We start from the raw sequence: 25,403 nt of genomic DNA, 5'->3' as shown, positions 1-25,403 counted from the left end.
GACCGAAGCCAGCTGAAGGCAACAGCAGACTGAAGCGGCTGATATTGGGGGCATGTGTGAGGACACAGGTGAATCAGTTTTTCGGCTGATTCAGACTGAGAGCGAGAGATGTCGATTTTGCGGATATTACGGTAAGAGCACAGGAAGATAGGGCGATGTGGGCGGGGGACGGCCGTGTGTACGCTGGGAATAGAGGCACTGTTTACGCTTGGCTATGGAGTGTGTGGCTCCTTGTGTCCTACTTCTCAGCTTGGAGAATCAGATGCCATGATGATTAATGTTTGTGATGATATTTAAAGCAGTATTTGTCTTTTTGACAAATTTACAAAACTCTCGGCTGTATAACAAAATATCACATGCACAAAAAAGCATCCTAGTATAGCTTACATAATTCACCAAATTAAACATATACATTAAGTGTATAATTGTTTATATATATATATATATATACACTGCTCTAGAAAAATTTAAGAGACCCCTTAACATTTATTTCTAAATGTTGTGGTCTATTTTTTCCAGAGCTTTTTCCCTATATTATTCTTATATTATATGTATGTAGTAACTAAAAAGAAAATACACACACACACACACACACACACACACACACACACACACACACACACACACACACACACAACACACACACACACACACACACACACACACACACACACACACACACACACACACACACACACACACACACACACACACACACACACACACACACACACACACACACACACACACACACACACACACACACACACACACACACACACACACACACACACATATATATATACCAAACAAGGTATATATACACACTCATATATATATATATATATATATATATATATATATATATATATATATATATATATATATATATATATATATATATATATATATATATATATATATATATGTGTGTGTGTGTGTGTGTGTGTGTATATATACCTTGTTTGGTGTATATATATATATATATATATATATACAGTACATGCCAAAAGTTTGGACACATTACTATTTGTAATGTTTTTGAAAGAAGTTTCAAGCCTGCATTTATTTGATCAAAAATACAGAATGTTTTTAAAATATTATGATATATTATTACAATTTAAAATATTTGGTTTTCAATTTATTATACTATAAATTTTCATTTATTTCTGTGATCAAAGCTGAATTTTCCAGATCATTCCTCCAGTCTTCAGTGATTATGATCCTTCAGAAATCATTCTCATATGAGGATTTATTATGAGTGTTGGAAACAGTTCTGCTGCCTAATATATTTAATGAATAAACGGTTCAAAAGAACTGCATTTATTAAAAAATATATATTTTTTCAAATAATATAAATCTCCTTTACTCTCAATTTTTATCAATTTAACACATCCTTGCTGAATAAAATTAATGATTTATTTAAAAAAAGAAAGTAAAAAAAATGACTGACCAGTAGTGTATATTGTTGTTACAAACTATTTCTATTTTTAAAACATTTGCTTCTTTTTCTATTTTTTTTTTTTTAAACTTTTTATTCATCAAAGTATTATAAAAAAGTATCACAGGTTATGCAATATATATATATATATATATATATATATATATATATATATATATATATATATATATATATATATATATATATATATATATATATATATATATATATATATATGTATATTTTATATAGCTGTATACAGTATATATAGACATATTATTGGTTATATTATATGTATATATACAAATATATATACACCAATCAGGCATAACATTATGACCACCTTTCTAATTTTGTGTTGGTCCCCCTTTTGCTGCCAAAACAGCCCTGACCCATCGAGGCATGCAGGACACCTTGAAGGTCTGCTGTGGTGTCTGGCACCAAGATGTTAGTGGTGCACAGTGGTCAGCATGGGCACCCTGACTGGTCTGTGGCTATGCTCGTCTGTTTGATCGGACCACACGGGCCAGCCTTCGCTCCTCACGTGCATCAATGAGCCTTGGCCGCCCATGACCCTGTGGCCGGTTCTCTGATAGATACTGACCACTGTAGACCGGGAACAGCCCACAAGAGCTGCAGTTTTGGAGATGCTCTGACCCAGTCATCTAGCCGTCACAATTTGGCCCTTGTCAAACTCCCTCAAATCCTTACACTTGCCCATTTTTCCTGTTTCTAACACATCAACTCTGAGGACAAAATGTTCACTACTGCCTAACATATCCCACCCACTAACAGGAGCCGTGATGAAGAGATCAGTGTTATTTACTTCACCTGTCTAATATGTATAATATTTGTGAATACATATTCTAAATCTATAAATATTACATCATTAACAGCAGTTACACTCCTATATCATGCATTTAAATAAATGAAAATAAATATGTTGCTTAACATAAGCAGTAATGTGTCAGCTGCTCATTAGTAATGTGCTCAGATCGTTCACTGGTCTAAAAAAGTGCTGGATGTCTACAGGTGACGTAGGTGTTCCTTCTCTTAGGTTATTACACTTTCATTACCTCAGATACTGGAGTGAGTAAGTCACGCCCTTTCTGTGTAAAAGGTACACCAGTGCATCAATATTCAGTGTGTATAAAGCACTGCAAACAGCTTAAAGCAGGACAATATAAATGCCCTAACACTTACTGAATCTACAGTCAACTTAAGCAGATGAGCTCAAACATTCATTGCCTGAACTGACTGGACACAGTGAGACCCATTCAACAACATGGCAAAACAAAAACTGAGCAGAGATGTACATACCAGTTCACGCCGTCAGCCTCAGCTCTTCACAGTGCAAGCGCGTTGCTGTCTGAGTAAAAACTAAAGGGGTCTCGCACTCAATTAACACTTTATTATCATATCTGAAACAGTGACATTTCCTTGGCATTTGGGGGTTAACTGCTCGCCGCTTCTGAAAACAGCATTGTTATGGAAACGCAGAGATTTAGAGGAAACAAGACACAAGTTTCTGTCCAGAGGCCTGTATGTGGGAGTATTATTTGTGACTTCAAAGATAATTTTCCTATAAGAGCGGGGCATAAGATCATACAGGGTACGCTTGCACCGCGCTGCACGGCGACATGGGAGGTTTCTGAGAACAGCCGGGCTGTACTTCGTGTTTTTAAAGGTTATTTGTCAGTTAAATAGTTCACTTGTGGGGGGATAAAAAGAAACACAGGGTCTGTGCACTTATAAACTAAGGACTACGGCTTTATCATGGTGCCAAATAAGTGCAAAACAGCACTGTAACAAATGATATGATCAGTAAGTTATGGTAACATGTTTTTACAAAAAAAACAACAACCTTAAAATAAGTGAGTGACATCTTAAACATCCAAGGCAGCAACTTTTCTTTTGGCGTATCATCTAAATAGCTTTGTTTATGAATACTGTAATCATTTCATGCCACTATGGTATTATACCGTCATTTTACCATGGTACCCCATATCACTTTTTAATACAGGCACTATTTTCATATGCCATTATACTGCAATAGCACTAATAGCACAAATTTTATGCACTATTAAAAAATGTGGCTGCCTTAAGTTTTTAGGTACAATCAGCTTAAATGTTAGTAATTTCACCTTAAATTACATTAAATTCACTTTAAAAAAGAGTTCAAACATATTCAAACACCATGATTTTTATACACTGAAAGTCAGGTAAAAGTTATGAAAAATGTAGCAATTTGTTAGACCAATAAAATACTTTACAATAAGGTCCCATTAATTAACATGAACTAATAATGAACAATCCATTTGTTATAGTATTTATAAATCAATGTTAGTTAATAAACATAGAACCGTTTGTTTTCATGTTCATGTCCATTTAATAATATTTACAGATGACTTTTGATTTATGTATTAGTAAAGGTTCAAATTAATAAATGATTAAGAAGTATATTTTCATTGTTAGTTCATGTTAACTAATGTAAACCTATGAAACCTTATTGTTTTTGTTGATTTTTGTTGGTTTAACTTAAAAAAGTAAGTAAGCTGGTTGCCTTAAAATTTTGAGTTTTTTGAAATAAAAAATTTGAGTTGATACAATGAAGGAAATTTGTTCAATAAATAGAAACTCAAAATATTATTGTATCTGAACAACATAAAAAATTAGATAAATCATTTGGCATGTTTCACTGCGTCATCAGAAATAAAACACACACAATTACCCAATATGCTTACAAAATCTTTTAATAATATTTTATTAAAGGTTGTCGAATCTCAAAAAATTATTATTGTATTAACTCAAAATGTTAATTTCAATTAACTCAAAATAATTTTTTACAGTGTAGATAAAAGGAGAGATTAAAGGGCTGTATGGAACTTAAACGAATAAAAAAAAATGTTTTTTTTCTCTTAATATAAAATAAATAAGAGAACAAGCATTCGGGTTCAGTAGACCTTGAGTAAAATAAAAGGTAACACTTTATAAATGGTCATTATTTAACATTAGTTAATGTATTAACTGACATGAACTAAGCATGGGCAGTTCATTTGTTACTGTATTTGTTCATCTTTGTTAACGTTAGTTCATAAAAATCCAGCTGTTCATGGTTTGTTCACATTAGTTCACAGTGCATTAACTAATGTTAACAAGATTTGAATAATGTATTAGTAAATGTTGAAACTAACATTAACAAAGATTAATAAAGGTTTTATAATTGCAGTTTATTATTAGTTCATTAAACATTATTCTAAAGTGTTACCAAGTAAAATAACTCAAATGTACAAAAATGTGCCATATATTCTACTTCATTCAAAAAAGGTACAAAAAACATTACTGTATCAATATCTTGAATGTTTGGTACTTTCTGTAAATGTATGAATAGTTATCTAGGTTTTGTTTGAAAGTTGTGATGATTCATTCAAATGATTCGTCTCAAGCAGACAATAACAGACTCTGAGAATGTTTGACAATTTTGGAAAAAAACACATTCTAGAGACGGCGTTTTAGTTCTGGTTTCAGAGAAAGTACATTGGTGTGGTGCTTCTTAATCGTTGTGATTCATATGGCTTGAAGATAAAACGCTTTTATAGACACTAAAAAATATTGTTTGCACTAAAAATAGCAGAGCTGTTAGAGACGGACACATCAAACGTTCATCAGTCGAGCGATCCAACCTTGAGATACGGAGGCAGCGATGAAATTTCGACACCTTGACGCACGTCGCTTTACCATTTCCTACTTTCCGTTTAGAATTTATAGTGTCTGAAACCTGTAAACAAACTTTCACCTTGATGTAAGCAGATCCGCCAACGCCTCTGGAAAAATAACTGTGACTAAAATCCTGTTTATCACACAGGTATTGGCACTATTTCATTAGTGGAAAGTGACTTTAGTTGCTCGTTGTGAAGATTCAGCGGCCTGTATTAAGCTCGGGTCAGGTGGTGTGTTGTGTGTTTTCGGCTTCACTTTTAGACATAAAGAGCAAAATCACTTTTACTGATGCCTTAGTCATCAGGATTCGCGTCGTCATTTCATTAATGTATCATTCATTTCTCTCACATTAGTTGAGTCATTCTGGTGGCATGATGGTCTCGGATGTTTCTGCTCTCACAGGCCCTTAGACACACACACGCTTATTACTTTTCTAAACACACATCATACGATGCCCTTTGGTGTTAAACTAAATGAAACCTACTGCATACGGATCTACAGGATTTGCATTTCAAGAAAAAAAATAACACTATTAGTGGTCATCTGCTTCCCTTTTTCCATTTTCTAAATTGGTTAGGGTTAGGGATTTTACCCTAAATAATAGGCAACATTTGTGGACGATACTCAAAATGATGACTTGTTGGGGAAAAGTGGCCACCCTTATTTCTAGGGACATCAGAACAACATAGAAACTATTAACTTTTCAGCAATTTTGTCTCACATGCACATAGGTAGCACTTTATTTCACAGTCCTGTTCCCCATGTATATACTATAGTAATTGCAATAACTGTGTAATAACTATAGGTATTAACCCTGAACCTATCCCTAAACCTAACCTTAACCCATGTAGTTACATTACATCCTTACATTACCGGTTTTCCCATTTTCTGATTGATTCCTGTCTATAAATTAAGCTAATTATATCATTTTACACTGTCTAACTTACACTCATTCTGACATTTTAGATGACATTTTTTTAATTCTCAGGTTTCATTGTATTAAAAAAGAAAAATTAGGTGATTCTCAGTTCAACACTCCTGATTTGACCTTTGATTCATCCTGAACTTGAAATGCAAATATCGCAATCCACAACTTGTGTTATTTTTGGTGTTTAGGGAAGGTTGTGATTTGCGGTGATTGAATTTTGTCTGTTGCTGGCTAAAAGAAATCCCACGTGACAGTATGTGCCACTGTGGTTTTGGAGGAATTTTTTTCAGTTTCATCTTGAAAACCGAAGAGGACAACTCAAGACTATAATAGGAAGAAGGCGAATAAATGTGACTTGAAGTGAAATTTCTTAAACCCATTTTCATTATTGCTGTTAGCAGTATCATAGATACCAACAGTTTTCCTGAACTGAGTTTGTGTCTGTTCAGTTTCTGAAATGATTTAATGTTTGGGCTGTGTTTGTTTAAACACACATATTTAAATATGTGTGTGTGTGTGTGTGTGTGTTTTAACCTGCAATGCATCTCATATATAGTCTCTATTTTATATAAATGTGTTTTTTGTTTTGTAATAGAAATGAATAAACTGTCGTAGACAAAGCAGAGGAAGTTTTTATAGCCAAACTCCCAGAATTTGATTCTAAAAAGGATTTCCACCAGGATTAAAACCTGATGACAGCGGACAAAATGCTGGGTCTCAAAAGTATATCTTACATGTTTTTATTTAATAGTGTACAAAATATGATAGATTAAAATAATTTCACAACCTAGTTCAAAAGAAAGCAACACAAAACAACACTTTACTTCCTTTAAGAGGCTTATAGATATAATAGCTTTAGTGACGGGAGAGATTCAGTACAGACTGGTCTTTTTCATGATCCGTAGAAACTCCTGCTCATTGATCTCTCCGTCGCCATCTCTGTCGGCCTCGTCGATCATTTCCTGTTAAAAAAAAGAAGACACGATCCTATTAAAAACAATCTTCAAAAACATGTTGTTATTCTGCAGTGTTTCCTTAGGGTGTCAGCTGTTCCTCCATGATGAGGGATCTTATCTGATCTTATGTCATTAACTACCCACTGACTAACCAGACACCGATCTGTCTGTGAGGTCTACACGCAGGAACATCATTTATTGAGTATATTTCCCCACATCTGACACACCTGTAACTCCTCGTCTGTGAGGTTCTCCCCGAGCTCTTTGGCCACTCGCTTGAGATTTTTGAAAGAGATTTTTCCTGTGCAATCATCGTCGAAAAGCCTGAAAGCTTTGAGGATTTCTTCTTTTGAGTCCTTCTCACTCTGTTGTGAAAGATAAATGACACACAGATCAATTTAGCGTAGGAGTTGACAGTTTGGCAAAAAACAAAGAAATCACAGTAATTTTCTATTACAGTAATGGTATACAGCGTCAAGATTTTACTTTTTTTTATTTAAAGGTAGACTTTGTAACTTTTTTGTTAAAAATTAAAAAAATATTTAGTCAAAACATCAAAACAATCTTCTAAAATGTGTTTTTCACAATGGTAAACGTATTATAAGCATTTATATCTTTGTCTCATATCCATTAATAGAGAAAAGTTTGACTGTGTCTGGTATTGGAATGGCAGAGGTTAGTCATGACAGCGAGTGAGAAAGTTTAACGTGGAGCCACTAAATCACAAACCTTGGGGTAATCACCTGTTTAAAAAAACGGCAAATAGAGGAGAGTCTAAAAGAGGCCGTGACAGAGCCCGTAATAAAACAAGAATCAACATTGCCTTGGCTTTTCGGAGATGGCGAGTGCTGAAGGATTTGAAATGTAAAGGCGACGTAGAGATCGTGTTTTTATTACTCAACAGGAGAGTGAGTTCACTAAAGCATGAGCTATTGTGAAGATCATTTCATTATGGTGGTTGTAGCACTGTGCTGGAGTTTATTCTCAAGGAAGTACCATGTCTAGTAATGGGTAAAGCTAGACAGTTACATATTTAGATAATCAGCTTGAGATCCTTTCCATCTAAACTGGTTATCTCTCTTAAAAGGGAAGTTCACCCAAAACTGTATTTACTCACCCTCAAGTCATCCTAGGTCACTTTCTTCTTTCAGACTCCGAGGGGTTAATAAAGGCCTTCCGAATCGAAGCAATGGGTTTTTATAAGAAATATATCTACATTTAAATAGTTACAAAGTAAAATATCTAGTTTCCGCCAGACCTCCTTCTGTATTCAACTGACGGAAAAAGCATAACTGGTGTGACGTATGACTATATCTTAGCATAAGCGTTTTGAACTGAGAGGCGTTACACTTTCTGCGCAAGTTGAGTGCATAAGGTGTTCAGGCGGAAGCTACATATTTTACTTTTATAATTAAATATGCAACCCTCTACAATACGAGTAAATCACTCGCGTATGCGACTAAGTCTTTTTCAGTTTGTGCGAATGCTGTCAATGTGATTAATATTTATTATCCAGGTAGCTCATCAATTCTTAGTGCGTTGTATATTGTTATTAGTGGTAGAATTAGTAGTAGTATTCTTATTAACTTTTAATACTATAATTACAATTATCTATTTGTTTACAGAAACACCAACAATATCTTAAGCACCACCACCAGTCCGAAGTTCAGTTAAATGACAATAATGCATTCATAAATGGTTACCAACAGTTGTAGTTACAATTACTAAAAGTTCTATCATTAAATAGTGCTCGATTATCATAATATCATAGCATAGTCTAATGCTTGATTGACTGATGTTAAAAGTGTACGTTCAGATATTTAAAAAGCTGTGCCATTTTACAAAGATATTGGTAAAATTTGTGGAATTATATATATATATGAAATATCCATATCAACCCTTACGCACACCTTGGCAATAGATTCGCCATTGGCTAGTTAGTATATTATTTTTGTTTAGTTGAACAAAAAAAGCACAATAAATTATAAAATAGGAATAGGATAAAGGTGCTATATATATACATATGTAGAATTATGAATAAATCAAGTAAAATAAATAAGAGATGTGGAATAAAATAAGTGAGATAAAGTAAACTGGAGACTATAAAAATAAATCTGTGGATAACAGAAGTGCAGGAGTGTAATGTGCAAACAGCATTATAATGAGTAGTTACATGAACACAAGAATAAAGTGCTGTGCAATATCAGTATGTGAGTTTGTTAATACTGAAGTGAGGTGAAGTCACATGTTGTTAAGTGACAGCGTTCAGGAGTCTGATGGCCTGTGGGAAGAAACTCCTCCTGAGTCTCTCAGTTTTGGCCATCAGGCTACGGAAGCGCTTACCAGAAGGCAGCCGGGTGAAGTGGGGGTTGGCCGGGTGATTAATGTCCTTGATGATTTTTGTAGCTCTGCCTCTGCATCGTTTGATGTAGATGTCCTGCAGAGACGGGAGAGCTGACCCTGAGATGCGCTCGGACAAGCGCACCACTCTTTGCAGGGCTTTGCAGTCGTGACTGGTGCTGTTACCATACCACGCTGTGATGCACTGAGTCAGTAAACTTTCTATCGCCCCTGAATAGAAAGTTTTCAGGATAGCTGGTGAGACCCGGAATTTCCTCAGCTGACGCAGGTGGTACAGTCTTTGCCTGGCCTTTTTCACCTGAGACTGGATATGTGCAGTCCAGGTCAGGTCCTCGGAGATGTTCACACCCAGGTATATGAAGCTGCTTACTCTCTCTACTGGTGTCCCGCTGATCATGAGAGGGGAATATGACCGTTGCTGTCTCTTCCTGAAGTCCACAATCAGTTATTTAGTCTTGTTCACATTCAGAAGGAGACAGTTGTCTTGGCACCATGATGTCAGTTGCTCCACCTCGTCCAAGTATGCGGTCTCATTGTTGTTGGAAATGAGGCCCAGGACAACAGTATCATCCGCAAACTTGATGACAGAGGTGGAGCTGTGTGTGGACAAACAGTCATGTGTGTAGAGAGAGTAGAGCAGGGGACTGAGGACACAGCCCTGTGGAGCTCCCACACTCACGGTGATGGAGGTGGAGGTGAACTGTCCTACTCTCACCACCTGAGGTCTGCCAGTGAGGAAATCTTCAATCCAGTGACAGAGAGAAGAGTTCAGTCCGAGATCCAGGAGTTCTCAGACTGAACTCTGATTAATTGCCAGACTGATATACTTTATAATATATATATCTTTTATAAAGTATATCAGTCTGGCAACTAAACAAAAAAATATACTAACTAGCCAATGGCGAATCTATTGCCAAGGTGTGCGTAAGGGTTGATATGGATATTTTTCTTACACAAACGCATCGATTCGCTTCAGAATCCCTTCATTAACACCCGGAGCCGTGTGGAGTATGTTTATAATGGATGATGGATGCACTATTTTAAACATAACTTTTGGGCTCTCATTCCCTGCCATTATAAAGCTCGAAAGAGCCTAGATATTATTGAATACAACTCTGATTATATTCATCTGAAAGAAAAAAATCATATACACTTAGGATGGGCTAATTTAATTTTTTGGGTGAACTATCCCTTTGGGCCCAGTAGTGAATGTTTTATGAGCAGTAGGATAAACATATTAATGGATATCCAGAAACATTTTATATAATACAGGGTTATTATTGTAAACTAAAGCTATTAAAAACATTTTTGTTCATTGAAAAAAAACTGAAACAAAATATTAAAAAATATTGGTTTAAAAAAATGTGGTAATAAACTGAAATGAATTTAAGTTAACGCGCTAAAAATACATGAACTAAAAATAAACTAAAAATAAATTAATTAAACCTAAATAGCAAAAAACAAAAACAAATAAAATAAAATGACAAGCACGTGACAAAACGACTAAAAGTTAAACTAAAAATGGAAAAGGTTAATTCAAAATATGACTAAAACTAAAATAACACTGATATAATACACAGCCATGATAAAGCCTATGTTTGAATAATATATAAAATTAAGTACTTTACAAATAAAAGGTATTTCATTTAAGTTGCCTTGATGTACACATACCAAAATAACAAATTATTAATACAAAAAATTAAGTCAGTGCAAAAACAGCTTATAAAATGCAATATAAAATGTGTGAATGTGTTAAAAAGGACAGACCGAAACAGTGATACTAACATTAAACATAACAAAATGGATAGTTTCAATTCTAGCTTCCACTTGGAGGAGCCACTTCTGAGCTTCTGTAAAAACAGATCATAAAGAAGCTCTTCCTCAACTTCCCTGCTTGTGAAAAACAGTCCTGCACACTGAACATATATTCTACAGTGATATACACACAAATTACAGAATGGTAAGTGTCTGATGGGTTCACAGCACATAAATGAGAAATGATTGACTTCTTGGTAATTATCTACAGTGGTTAGCTGGCAGACTTACCATTTTCTGTGTCATCATAGAAAGGAAATCGTTGTAAATGATAACACCCGATCCTTCTTTATCAATATCAGCAATCATCTTTTTGATCTCTTCTTTCTTTGGTTCAAACCCCAGAGCTCTCATAGCAACCTATGACAAAAAGTCAAGTGTGAAAACCTGCATTTTAATGGATTTATGTTTCACCATATTTATAATTATTTTGCTCCAAAGGGCTTCTGCTTAAAGACAGACCATACAGACAAAAAACATTTATCATTCGCCTGATCTTATGCATCATTTTATTCCTAAAAACATGGTGAAATGTTTGTTTTGGGGTTTTTTTGGCTGTATTTTATGATTTATGGAGTGATTGATAAAAAGAGAAATACAAAATCAATGAGTAATGTCAACAAAATTAAACAAGAATTTTGAATCTTGAAATTATGATTTATGCAAATTGTGCACATTTTATTACATAATCTCTCATTTACATATTTAAACATAACTTTTCAGAAAACTTAATACAAAGACTATTTGTAATTCTTAATGAAATCAATCAACTGGGCAAGTATGGAGATATCTATTATCTAACTGTTACTATAATAGCCTGTAGTGTTGTCTTGTCTTAAAGGGACAGTTCACTGTGAAATGAAAACTAAGTCATTATTTAGTCATCCTGGTGTTGTTTTAATGCCGTATGCCCTTCTAAAAAAATGTCCATTTATTGAAATGTACTGCATCAAGCTTTTAAAATTACACATTATAAGTGTTCTGGGGTATACAATAGGGTTTAGTGAAAATCAAACCTGCATTTAATGTATTATTTAAACAAAACCTTGGATGTTGTTTTTTTCTGTACTTCTCTGTTCCCAAAGACTCTATAAGAGCTACAGTTCACTTCGACTTGCCCAGAAATGCGCACAAAAAGTACTCTTGTTAATTGCTTCATAACATTAAGGTTAAACCACTGGAGTCACATGGACTATTTTAACGATGTCTTTACCAGGGTTGGGGGTAACTCATTTAAAACAAAATATCTTGAGTTACTTTTTCAAATAAGTAATGCAAGTTACTTTCACTTACAAATCGTAAGTGCAGAGTCAATGGCCCTCATTTATCAAAAGTGCGTACACCAAATTTCCAGCGTACACCTTGCGTACACCCAAACCCACGGTGACTTTGAGATTTATCAATATGGACGTTGGCGTACGGCACGCTCAAATCCTACGCCAGCTCAGGAGGTGGTGTACGCACGTTTGAGTTAGTGGGAAAATGCGCAGAAAATCAATTCCTAACACCACAAAACGCACTGACAAGATATGCTATATGACCCACTGTTAAAAACCACAACAACAACATTTAGTGTTTATTTTTGTGTAACATGAGCGTCAATGTTTAATTTGTGTGACTTTACCAAAGTGTTTGATTTGTAGGAATATGTATTCCTCCAGTCGCGAGCCTGTGCGCTTCATCTGACGTTTCAGGCCCGCGCCTGGCACAGCAGCTGCGCACGGACTGGGACTAAAATAATTCAGACTGACAAAATAATAAAAATGGCCTTCTTCTTTTAAATAATTATAAAATCAATAAAAACGGCATTTTCTTCTAAATAACAAGCGTCATTAAGAATAATAATCATAATAATAATAAGAAGAATCTTACAAATGTAATTATTAATGTGAATGAATCTTACTCCACATCACATCATCATCACTATTGTACACCCCAATACATGTGCCGTGATACAAAATTAATTGCTAATTGTTTCAAAACGTGCTGTAAAATAATGCATTGTGATGGTAATTTATCATCCAAACAGCTATTTAAACTGCTGGAGTGCGCGTCTCAACCCCCACACTAACAGTAGCTACTCGTAATTTGGGTCCATATTTTGTTTTTGTGAGCGCCTTTATTCCCACTCTTTAAACTCCCAAATAAAACAATTTCTGGTTTTTTTCCACTTCCCTGGTGAGGGTCTCGATGGGCGCATCTCAATCATCTCAATAGTTCAGTAGTCAGAGCACTGATCAGGGAGTCAGCCCGTTGACTTATGTCCTAATCAGTGCCCTGACTAGTGGACTAGTGAGATGATTGAGCGCGCCCGATCTCCACGTCGGAGAAGTTTCGTTTCTTTGCCGTCTTCTGTTTGTCCATGGCGTAAAATGAGGGCGTGCGGGAGGCAGAGACTTGAATATATAGGGGCGTGTTATTCTAATGACGATCGTTTTCAGCCGCGGGATTTATCAAGGGCAAGTATTGCGTACACCTGAATTGCAGAGGTGCGCACAGTTTCATAAATCAGGCGGTGAGAGGAGTGTAAGCATAATCTTACGCCAACATATACACCAGTTTCTACGCAAGATTGATAAATGAGGGCCATTGTGTGTAAACAGGATGGTTATTGTAGTTCTAGGTGAAATGCGAGCGTGCATTTATTAATCTCATTTTCACAAAAAAAAAAAAAAAATGATTCCGTATTCCTCCAAATTAATAAAATCTGTGAAATCAGAATACTATGCAAACCTCCAATAATTAAATATGTTAAATAAATCAAATATTTTTATGCATTCAATCTCAATCTCAATATTGACCAATGTACTTCCTGCTGACCTTTAATGATTCATTTAAACTATACGCAAAAATGACTTTGGATTTTTTGTTTTTATTGGTGTTACCTGAGGCTTATTTTTTCACTTATGGTGTAAAAGGGTCTTTAAATTTGCTAAAAAATAGATTTTTTTGTTATATAAAAAATAAAATTAGTCTAGCCCAGGTAAAAGTAACGTAAAAGTAATATAACATTACTTTTCTTAAAAAGTAACTAAGTAATGCATTAGTTACTTTTTAAGGGAGTAACGCATTATTGTAATGCATTACTTTCCAAAGTAACTTTCCCCTGCACTGGCCTTTACTTCCTTTCTGGACCTTGAAGGTTGTAATGACGTTGCTGTCTATGGATAGTTCAGAGAGCTCCCAATTTCATAAAAAATATCCTAATTTGTGTTCCACAGTTCGTACGGCTTTGGAACGACATGAGGGTGAGGAATTAATGACAGAAATGTCATTTTTGGGCGAACTATCCCTTTAAGGAATGGGACGATTACCGGTTTCACGATAAACCACGATAAAATGTCCTGACAGTTATTATTATTAATTAAAATGTACTTATTAAAACTGTGTTTCATTATCGAAATTTTGAAAACTCGCAGTAAATCCTGGCCAGCCAGCATCTGCCGCAGGCACAGCGCGCAACATGGTTTTTTGAACAAGAAGAAAAGGCAGTGGCAGCGCTCTGAAGATTTTCCAGCCATCTAAAAGGACCAAATCTGAGGTGTGGTCATTTCTGGCCTTTACAAAGTCTTGAGGGAAACATAATGGAGGATCCTGTCCTGTCTGCAGAACATGCAAAAAGACAGTCTGCAATAGGGGGAAACACTAATCTGCAGTCGTCTTCATGACCATCACCCACTGTTGTATAGCGAATGCAAAGAAAATGGACTTTGACTGGGAAATATATGGACACAAAATGTTGTTTTGAGTTGATATATTTGATCTCACTCGCTCGAAATTAACGTGAAGCTTCTGTGAAGAAAAGTTCGCAGCAATTGGCTTTGAGCCAAAGACAAACAAACAAGTTCAAACAAAAATATTAAGGGCATTTAAAGGTGCACTATGCAACTTTGCGTCCACTGGAGGGCGCCTATTCTAAACAAAGGCGTAGTTTGATGACGCCATGTGTGAGTGCAGTATCTTGGGACATGTGGTCTTCACCTCACAGCCGGTGGAAAATAGGACTCGGGCAGAAATCATGTTCATGAATGCGGTTATTAACGTTACTGTAGTGTAAAGCAGAGCAGGACTGAGTGTTGTGGAGCTGAGCACGGCCGCTGGAGCGATTGTTACACAATCACACGGCTCACGAGCACCGGGACTTTTATTATGACGGGACGGGACACATTCGCCGGGCATCTGCACTGATCCGCTCTTCCGGTTATGATTATGAGGTAATGGAGCTCGGTTTATCAAATTAGATACATTTAAGTGTGTTGAAAATGATGTTATGACGTTACTCTGTGCATTCACTTGTTCACACTGCTAAGAGTAAAGCGCTCCTGCCAAATAAAACCCGAAACGCAGATATGATGCGATTGACAGGTGACTCCCTCAAGCGCTATGCTGACACGTCCCGGTCCTTAGTTAAAATAGCAATTTTCTCACAATTTACAACTAGTTGGAAACATTTGGGATATTGTAGGTACTCAACTGAACAAAATATATAACACTGGCCTAGTGGTTTTTGGATATTTTACTGCAAAAATACTACATAGTGCACCTTTAAGGGATAATAATGTATACGCATTGTACACTTATTTCATAGATTTGTTCTTACTGCATAAATAATTACGGGGACATATTAAATTCAGATTAATGTTTTAAATCTTACCTGTTTAAAGAAGTATTAATAGTAAAGTCCTCTGATTTAATTTCAATACAATCAATAACTGAGATGGCAGGTTGCATTCAAATGAAAACGAGAGAGCACAAGGATGTGCGCTGTGCGTTGCTATTGACGACGGTCATTATAAGGAAGGAAATGCCACAGAATAGAATCTTGCATATCTTATGCATCTAAAGTGCATAGAGTTGCTTGTTTTATTTGTTCATGGTTAATTGTAAAATATAAAACTTTTTGACCTCTTTTCAGTTGTGTGCATCTGTTCTTTTTGAACACTTTTTCATCTCATTTGAACAAAACTGTGATAATATTGATAATTGCGATAATGTGGATCACTATAACCATGATATGACATTTTCATAGAGTCCCATTCCTAATCCCTTTAAGTTGAGATACTGTCTCATGGTCTTTATCTATAATAGCTAACATTACTTATACAGGTCTCTTGTTACCTTTAGTTCCTTCACATCTATCTTTCCAGACCCGTCTGTGTCGAACAGATCGAACGCCTCTTTGATCTCCTGCCTCTGTTCCTCGGTCAGCTCTAGTTTGGGACCTGCTCTCTTTCGCTGGTTTGTCATGGCACTGGGTTTCTTGAAGCTGGAAGCCTTGAAAAGAAGAGCAGAAAGAGAGAGATTCAGCCATGCTTCCACCAGGGGGTGTTATTATTATTATTATTACCTGCTACATAGCTTTCTTACTTACTGTTTTGTTGAGTTTTGTTTGAAATAAACCATAAACATAATCAGACAGTCAAACTATAAACTGAACTAAAACCAATGTCGCTGTTGCAACAGAGCAGGAAAAACAGACATGAGTGTCTTTTTGTATATACTGTATTTCACCATGGTTTATAATTATCTGCACATTTACACTATATATGTTTTTCTAAGAAATTTTTGGAACAGTTGTGCTACTTAATATTTAACGTATATATATATATATATATATATATATATATATATATATATATATAAAAAAGTAAACATATATATATATATATATATATATATATATATATATATATATATATATATATATATATATATATATATATATATACACTTTTTTTTTATTCAGCAAGGATGTGTTAAATTGATAAGTGATTTCAAAGGTTTTAATTTTGAATAAATGATGCTATTTTTAAATTATTCATTCATCAACGAACCCTGAAACAAATATCACAGGTTCCAAAAACATATGAAGCAGCACAACTGTTTCCAAAATGTATAATAAATCATCATATCAGAATGATTTGAGAAGGATCACATTCAGTTTTGATCACAGCAATACATTACATTTTAGTGTATTAAGTGTATTCAAATAGAGAAACATTTTAAATTGTAATAATATTTCACAATATTACTTTTTTTCTGTATTTTTGATCATCTCAATACAAGACTTCTTTCAAAAACATTAGAAAAATAGTAATTGTGTGTGTGTGTGTGTGTGTGTGTGTGTGTGTGTGTGTGTGTGTGTGTGTGTGTGTGTGTGTGTGTGTGTGTGTGTGTGTGTGTGTGTAATATCAGGACATGGGTATGACAAGGAGAGGATGAAATATGATAACATTACCCATGTCCCCACTTTTCAAAAAGCGTATAAATCATACAGAATGAGATTTTGAGAAAATAAAAATGCAGAATGTTTCCTTTGATGGGTAGGTTTAGGGGCAGGGGCAGTATAGGGGGATAGAAATGAGAAAATACATTATAAAAAACTTTATGCCTATGTTCTCCACATTTCACAAAAACAAACATAACAAAAAGTAACCTTTAATTCTCCCTGCAAGAGAGAAAGACACACGCACACAGTGTCTGTCTCTTGCAGAGATAATTAAAGGTTACTTAATTAAATCACAAGTTTAAGTTATGTTAACGTTACTCAATAATCTGTATTTGGTGGTGGAGGCTGTAAGAGCTGGATTAGTTTCATAATCACACACGTTTAATTAATTAGAATCAGGCAAACACGTGTAACGTTACTGTACAGTTCGCAATACGCGTGCCTCAATAAATGTGTAATATTAATCATAATACAAAAATAAATCACACGTTTTCGCCATTCATCTCAACAAATAAAGTGACCTAGGGTTCCTGTTGTTTTCCATAATAACACCAGCAGGCTAACGTTAACTGCGGCTAACAAACAGCGTATTAACCTTTTAATTAGTTTATACTGACGTGAAAACGTTCACAAAGTGTTAAAAGTAGCCTTAACTATGCTTACCATCTTGAAAGTATCTGCAGAACCAAACCACAACTTTGCAACTTGCGTGATATGTTAGTAAACAAGAGAAGGAAACGCTGTCGTTGGTTTCCTTGAGCGCGGTTGGTGGGCGTGGCGTTTGAGCAAGTGACAGTAGACTGATCCAATAGAATGTGTAGCTACTCTTTGAATTACGTATTCCACCAATCAAACATGAATGGGCGGGGTATGTTAGATGTAATTGACAATTTGTTTCGTTTGGCGTCCGTCGCTTAGCAACGAGGCTGGAGCAAGCGTAGTAGTGCAGTACGCATGCGCATTTCATAATATGAGGAGTGGACCCAGTTGTAAACAAATCAGCTCTGCGGTGAAGGTTTGTAGCTTCGGTTTGATTAGGACACTATATACGATAGAGTTTGTGCAACGTTATATGACTCGAATTTGATCCAGATGACACCCAGGTAGTTTAAATGCTTCGTTTTGCCTGCATAAAATAGAAGCTAATTTGCTATTAGGACAACATCGGCCATTATCGTAACTTACTGGAAGTCTATTATTAGTTTTACCTAAATATATAACAACATTTGCTGTCTTTATCAACCTAGTTTATGCATTTAATCTAATTGTAGTCATATTTGTGAAACGTGTGTGCAACATCCACACAACTCTGCCTTATTAAATATAAAATAATTAATATTCAGGCACTATTATCGATATAACTATTTACACTAACGGAGAGAACATAAAAAAGAAGAAGAACCGAGCTGGATAATAATAACACAATTGTCTTCTCTAGAGATGCTGTTCATGTTGTTTCATAACAGGAATTTTGCAACATTAGTAACACTGTCATTTCCTGTGCCGATGGGACTGTCATAAAAGTGTCAAAAATCAGTGTTTCTTAACAGGATTTGCTTTTCTGGCCCATATTTTACATTGGACATCAAACTGACAGACTCAAAACAAATACCGTTATAGAAAAATGTCAGGTATCATGCTTTCACCAGCCAATAATTAATCATAATAGAAACTTTATTTCAAGTGACAGATGAATTTGATTGGACGATATTGCAAGTATTGTCTGCTCTGCTTCCCTTTAAAAGTTTGTTTTGCTGAATATATTAGCCTACGGTTAGTTAAATTTTAATATTTACATTTAGCAATGTGTTTTTTAAGTGAGCTGTTATGAATATTTGACCTGAAATCCTGAAAAAAAAGAATGAAAATGTGGAAGTTAACATTTATTTGAGGTTTTTAATTTTGTTTTTGATGCAAATTAGAAATGTAAAAATGATTAGGTTTTGAATATTTACGTTATGTTTCATTAATTCATTGAAGATTTGTTTTTAATGTTTTTCATACAAAAACATACATGCAAATTATAAATGTAAAAATGATTAGGTTTATATTCATAGATTATACAAAAATCCCTCAAAAGGAGTAAAGAACTAAATTATTCAACTTTTTATTTACGTATATGGCTAGTTGCATTTTATAATTTGCATTTAGCATTGTTTTTTACGTGAGCTGTTATGAATAATTACGTTGTTTCATGACCTGAAAAAAAGTTAACATAAAATAGAACACAGAAATGTTTTTATTTGATGCTTTTTAATACTATATATATATATATATATATATATATATATATATATATATATATATATATATATATATATATATATATATATATATATATATATATAATATATACGTGCTCTTCTGTTCTTGTAGTTTTCTGTGTGGGGCATGGTGTTCGGATCCCAGCACTTCGGTCTAGTTGGGTTTCGGTTTTGTCTTGGGATTCGGACATTCATGCTCCTCGTGTTTTGTCTTCTGTTGTGATCGCAAGAAATTTGTCTTGTCATGTGAGTGTGTGCTCTTCTGCCCGTGTGTTATGTTTGTCTTGTGTAGCATGCAGCTGGTGTTTTTCACTAGCTGCGTGCTTTCATGTTGTCATGTTTTGTGTGAACATACAGTTTATGAGTTTTCATTAGCTGCATGTTCATGTCACGTTTGGTGTAAGTAAGCACATGTTCATGTGTTTCTTTGTCCCATGTGCTCTCATGTCGATTGTCTAACCCCGCCTACCTTTTTTTCTGATTATTGGTTCATTTGCCCCATCTGTTTTCTCTCGTTACCCTCTTTTGTTTGCTCCCTATTTAGGCCCTGTCCCAAATGGCACACTTCATGTGCACTTTCGGTCTTGTGGACTTACAATGGCCATTGTGTGTGCGTATCCGTTAAGTCTACAAGACCGTAGGGTGTCCCATTCGTCATTTAAGCTTTAAGAAGGGTGCTCGTGAGCGCTCCCCTTTGCGGCTGCTATGCGCCCTTGATGCGCACTTCAGCTGACCCCGCAAGTTTGCAAGCTACACAGCGGACTTCTTCCCGGCAGTCAAAGCGGCATTACGTCGTAAAAGTGCAGACTCAGAGGAAGACCGTGAGGGTTTAGGGTGCCATTTGGGACAAGGCCTTAGTCTCCTTGTGTTTGCAGTCCTGTGCTGGATCGTCGTCGTATGTACATCATGTTTCCCTGCTTGATAAGTCAAGTCAAGTCAAGTCTTGTTTTCCCCCCTTGGGGTAGTTTTGTTGTCTTAGTTTATTTTTTATTAAATAAAGCCCATTCCCCCTGCAATTGAGTCCTCGCTCCTTTCCCTTCAACAAACCCTGACAGATACATGATTAAATTACTAGCGATATTATATTAACCAGCATGTCATTATTCCTCTTGCACAGATGTCTGGAAGTGCCACTGTGGCTCAGCGACGCCATATCGGACTCCAGCAGTTAGAGGCCATGGCAGCCTCCACACGTGCCTTCCTCGGCCCTAACAAACGAATGAAGTTCATCCGGTATGAAGAAGACGGCGGGGATGCGGTGTTGGTCAGCACCTGTCCGCGCCTGCTTGAGCACATCGAGTTGGGCGGCTCGGTCGGACAGCTGCTGCATGAGACGGTACGGGCCCAGCAGAAGGTCTTCCACTCCGGGACAGGCGCGCTAATGTTTCTGGCTGGAGTCTGGAGTAGAGTTGCACTGGAGTGTCTCAACAGAGGAATAAGTGTCTCGGACATCAAAGCCACCATGAGCAAAGGACTGGAGGTCTGTTTGGAGGTGTGCAAACAATCAGCTGTGAGTGTGCAAGACGTTTCCTGCAAGAGGCTAAAGGAGTGCAAACCCAGTCCTGCTCTCAAATCTGAGGTGCAATGCATGGATGTCGAACACCCTCACAATCTCAGGTTGACACTCAAACACAGCAGACACTTTAGCATGGATGATGCACAAACAGAAAACGCAAAAACAGCTCTGGATGATGTAAGCCACATAGCGGAAGTCGTCAGCCACGGGTGCAAAGCCTCCATGAATTTAGTTTTAAAAGCTTGGAAGTTGCAATCCACGGAAGATGCACAGAACAGATCTTTGGATATCCAAAAACTGGTCACGTGTTCCATACCGGGCCCGCCCGAGGAGCATTCATGCGTGTTACACGGGTATGTCACGCTGTTTTCAGTCGAACAGGCCTCTACGGTTCGTCATCTTCAGGGTCAGGCGATAAATATCGCTTTGGTGAATGGCGACTTGTGTGAGAAATATCGTCATGTAGGCTTCAACCGGCCTGCAAATGTCACGCACATCACAGATTTCGCTAACATGTCAAGCGTGAGTCTGGAAGAGCGTTGGATTGAGAATGCATTAAAAATACTGCATGAGTTCAGCGTAGGTGTTGTGTTTGTAAGCGGCGTGGTTGACGCAAAGCTCAAAGAGCGCTGCTCAAACGTCCTGGTTGTTGAAGGCGTTAAAAGCAGCGTTTTGAAGGACTTCAGCACATGCACAGGGGCCGTCCCGGTTTCGTACATCACTCAGCTTGACGAGCGATGCGTGGGCCGAGGAGTGAAAGTCATTCGATTGAGAGAGATCTGTGGGGAACACGAATCCGTTCGCATTGTGACCGCGAGCTCGTCTCTGGTCACGGCGGTCATAACCAGCTCTGTTCCTGCTAAACTACAAATCTTGGAGGACGAATTCTGGAGCTGCACTCACCGGCTGCACCAGGCGCTCGCAGATGGGAAGTTGCTGCGTGGCGCAGGAGTCACTGAGCTCCTCTGCATCCACCAGCTACATCAATACAAGCGGACAGAGACGGGAAACCCACAGGAAAATGTGGTGCTGGAGCTGATGGCTGAAGCCTGGATGGACTATGTCTCCACTCTGATGCTGAACAGCGGGTCGATGAGCTCTAAAACAGAGGCTTGGACGGCTGTTGCACATCAGATGAGACTTTATAAAGAGGGCGAACCCACAGTACTGGCCTCTAGGGACACAGATGGTGTGTATGATAATGTGACAGTGAAGTCTGAAGCCTGGAGAAGAGCTCTTGATCTGGTTTTTATCGTGCTTCAGTCTGACACTGAGATCATTACAGGTGTCGGTGAAGGAGAAAATCTTTACAATGAGCTCATGTATCTTTGACATCTGCGACATAATTAATAGCTTTTTGTCTGCATTATTTATTGTTATTATTTTTTATGAATCAGAATGGAATTAAAAAGAAACCAAACATAACCCTTTTGTTTTCATACACTCTTCACTCTGAAGATGCTGCAGGTCTTTACCAAGGAGGCTATTTTATAAAAATGTGCTACAATTATGACAATATGTGTGTAATATATGTAAAATATAAATTTAGAAATTAATTAAACTAATTACAGAAATCCATCAGGAGTAAAAAAATATCTCTATCTATCTATCTATCTATCTATCTATCTATCTATCTATCTATCTATCTATCTATCTATCTATCTATCTATCTATCTATCTATCTATCTATCTATCTATCTATCTATCTATCTATCTATCTAAGAGATAACAGACAAAACATGCACTACACACAAAAGCTTTTATGGTAAAAAATAACGCAATTCATCAAATCAAAATACTTCAAAAGTAACAGCTAAAGGAAATCTGGAAACTGAGGACATTTATTGCTTTTGTTTTTAAATAAATGATTTAGTATTATAAAGCACAGCACACTCGTGAAATTGAACTTGTCCTCAGCATGAGGTCACAAACTGCCTTTTTTAATGCAACAAATTAAAAAATACAGTTACATTAAAAGGCAGAGATCTTTAAGATACAAACAACTCTTCTGTACAACGTGCTTAAGGTGGAATTTTTTTTTTATATTCAGGATTGTTCATAATGAGCCTAGGAATAATGTTTTAGATCATGTATTTTTTCACCTAGATCCTTTACTGAACACCATTATTTTATAATCGAACCACATTACATTGTTTACTGATGGATCAAATTATGTAAGTATCTGGTGTACCATGTAATTTATAAAGACCTTCGAATGTGAATTTCTATTCTAATCATATATTTTTTTCTAGGGTACACTGCTACCAGCTGGACATGAATGTGCATTGCATCTCAATGTATGGCAAGCCGTTTTAACATTTAATCCTTAAAACAAACTAGTATCTATTTTCATGCTACTAGTACTTTTGTTTATTAGTTAGGTCCATATATATTTTACTCTGATTGCCATCAGAATAATATTAAAATGAAACAACCAAGATGAATTTGAAGTACAGACTTTCAGCTTTAATTCAAGGGTTTGAACAAAAAAGTCCCCCTATTTTCAGAGGCTCAAATGTAATTGTACAAATGAATATAATCATAAATAAAAAGTACATTTTAAATATTTTGTTGAGAATCCTTTACAGGCAATGACTGCCTGAAGTCTGGAACCCATGGACATTACCAAAGACAGGGTTTCCTCCTTTCTGATGCTTTCCCAGGCTCTAACTACAGCTGATTTCAGGTGTAGTTTGTTCGGGTCTTGGGTTGAGATCAGGTGATTGATTGACCATTGCAGAATATTCCATTTCTTATCCGGCTGCTTCTGTCTTCTGTCACATCATCAATAATCACCAGTATCCAGTGCCACTGGAAGCCATGCATGCCCATGCCATCACACTGCCTCCACCATGTTTTACAGATGACGTTGTATGCTTTGGATCATGAGCTGTTCTAAGCGTTCTCCATACTTTGTTCTTCCCGTCATTCTGGTACAGGTTGATCTTAGTTTCATCCATCCAAAGAATGCTTTTCCAGAACTGGTCAGGTCACTGGTTTTTTAGATGTTTTTTTGGCAAAGTTTAATGTGGCCTTTCTATTCTTGAAGCTTGTGAATAGTTTGCACCTTGTGGTGAACCCTCTTTATTTGTTCTCATGAAGTCGTCTCTTGATTGAAGACTTTGACAATGATACGCCTACCTCGTCGAGAGTGTCCTTTATTTGGCTGGATGTTGTGAATGAGTTTTTCTTTACCATGGAGAGGATCCTGCGATCATCTACCACTGTTGTCTTCCGTGGACGTCCAGGCCTTTTTTTTTTTTGTTGCTAAGCTCACCAGTGCATTATTTTTTTCTTAGTGTGAACTAAACTGTTGATTTGGCCACTCCTAATGTTCCTGCTATCTCTCTGATAAACTGTTTTTGAAGCCTAATAATGGCCAGTTTGTCTTGCATGGAGCGTTTTTTTGAATGCATGATGTGAGTTCACAGCAGTAGACTCCAAATGCAATTACCACACGTAGAATCAACTCCAGACCTTTTATCTACTTAATTGATGAAGAAACAATGAAGAAATAGCCCACACCTGTCTATGAAACAGCTTTTTATTCAACAATCCAATTACTTTTGGTCCCTTGAAAAGGGGGTGGCTACTCCCATGATATGTAATTCCTAAACCCTTTCTCCAATTAGGATGTAAATAATCTCAAATTAAACCTGAGGATGTGAACTTTCAACCATAGCTTGAATATGTTTAGGTAAATACTTAAAAAAACTCAAATTGTGCCTGTATCCAAATATATATGAACCTAACTGTAGATACTACTAGTATTCCATTAAGTGTCAGCACTTATTCATTGGATACTAGTTCTAATTTATTAGATACTGGTACTCATTCATTAAATAGATTAGACTATTTAGACACTAGTACTTATACATTAGTTACTAATACTTATTATTAGATAATAGTTCATATTTATGAAATAATAGTACTTATTTAGATAATGACTAGTAACTTTTTTTTTCTTCTTACTAGTAAAACATTTTACATTGCCATTGACTTCTATGGGGATCTGTCATTCAGATATCAACTGTTCAGTTCTGACTAGTATTGTTACAAGCACGCCAGGCTCCACCCTCTCCCAGACACAATCCTTGCGTCCCAATTCACATACTATCCATACTAAATAGTATTCGAAAATAGAATTAGTATGTCCCAAATCGTCGTATGTTG

The 25,403-nt window shown here is 36.3% G+C and overlaps 2 protein-coding genes across 4 annotated transcripts; one reads left to right on the top strand and one right to left on the bottom strand.

Annotated features, from left to right (window-relative positions):
- Positions 1-22,655, top strand: bbs12 (Bardet-Biedl syndrome 12). Of its 3 annotated transcripts, none has more exons than XM_067458069.1 (2): positions 1-131; positions 20,832-22,655. In XM_067458069.1, exon 2 carries the CDS (start codon positions 20,832-20,834, stop codon positions 22,560-22,562), a length of 1,731 nt encoding a protein of 576 aa, XP_067314170.1. In that variant the 5' UTR covers positions 1-131; the 3' UTR covers positions 22,563-22,655. The 3 variants fall into 3 exon arrangements, with proteins under 3 accessions (XP_067314170.1, XP_067314169.1, XP_067314171.1); XM_067458068.1 differs by lacking the exon at positions 1-131 and adding an exon at positions 18,386-18,465; XM_067458070.1 differs by lacking the exon at positions 1-131 and adding an exon at positions 18,433-18,553.
- Positions 6,814-18,248, bottom strand: cetn4 (centrin 4). The gene is made up of 5 exons (XM_067456683.1): positions 18,114-18,248; positions 16,340-16,495; positions 11,453-11,581; positions 7,273-7,410; positions 6,814-7,051 (listed from the first exon to the last, which is right to left on the bottom strand). The coding sequence occupies exons 1-5, from the start codon at positions 18,114-18,116 to the stop codon at positions 6,962-6,964; spliced, it is 516 nt and encodes a 171-aa protein (XP_067312784.1). The 5' UTR covers positions 18,117-18,248; the 3' UTR covers positions 6,814-6,961.
- Positions 22,656-25,403: the final 2,748 nt, after the last annotated feature.

This window comes from Pseudorasbora parva, chromosome 11, assembly GCF_024679245.1.
Source record: "Pseudorasbora parva isolate DD20220531a chromosome 11, ASM2467924v1, whole genome shotgun sequence".
In the NCBI taxonomy this organism is placed as follows: Eukaryota; Metazoa; Chordata; class Actinopteri; order Cypriniformes; family Gobionidae; genus Pseudorasbora; species Pseudorasbora parva.
The sequence above is the reverse complement of the archived record's forward strand: the minus strand, read 5'-3'. Positions and strand labels throughout refer to the sequence as shown.

Coding starts and splice junctions, on each gene's coding strand:
- cetn4 (XM_067456683.1), bottom strand. Junction 11,582..16,339: donor TAGATGTGAAGGAACTAAAG/GTAACAAGAGAC, acceptor TTTTTGTCATAG/GTTGCTATGAGAGCTCTGGG. Junction 7,052..7,272: donor TCACAGACGAGGAGTTACAG/GTGTGTCAGATG, acceptor TTTTTTTAACAG/GAAATGATCGACGAGGCCGA.
- bbs12 (XM_067458068.1), top strand. CDS start 18,421: ATGAGGAGTGGACCCAGTTGTAAACAAATCAGCTCTGCGGTGAAG. Junction 18,466..20,831: donor AAATCAGCTCTGCGGTGAAG/GTTTGTAGCTTC, acceptor CCTCTTGCACAG/ATGTCTGGAAGTGCCACTGT.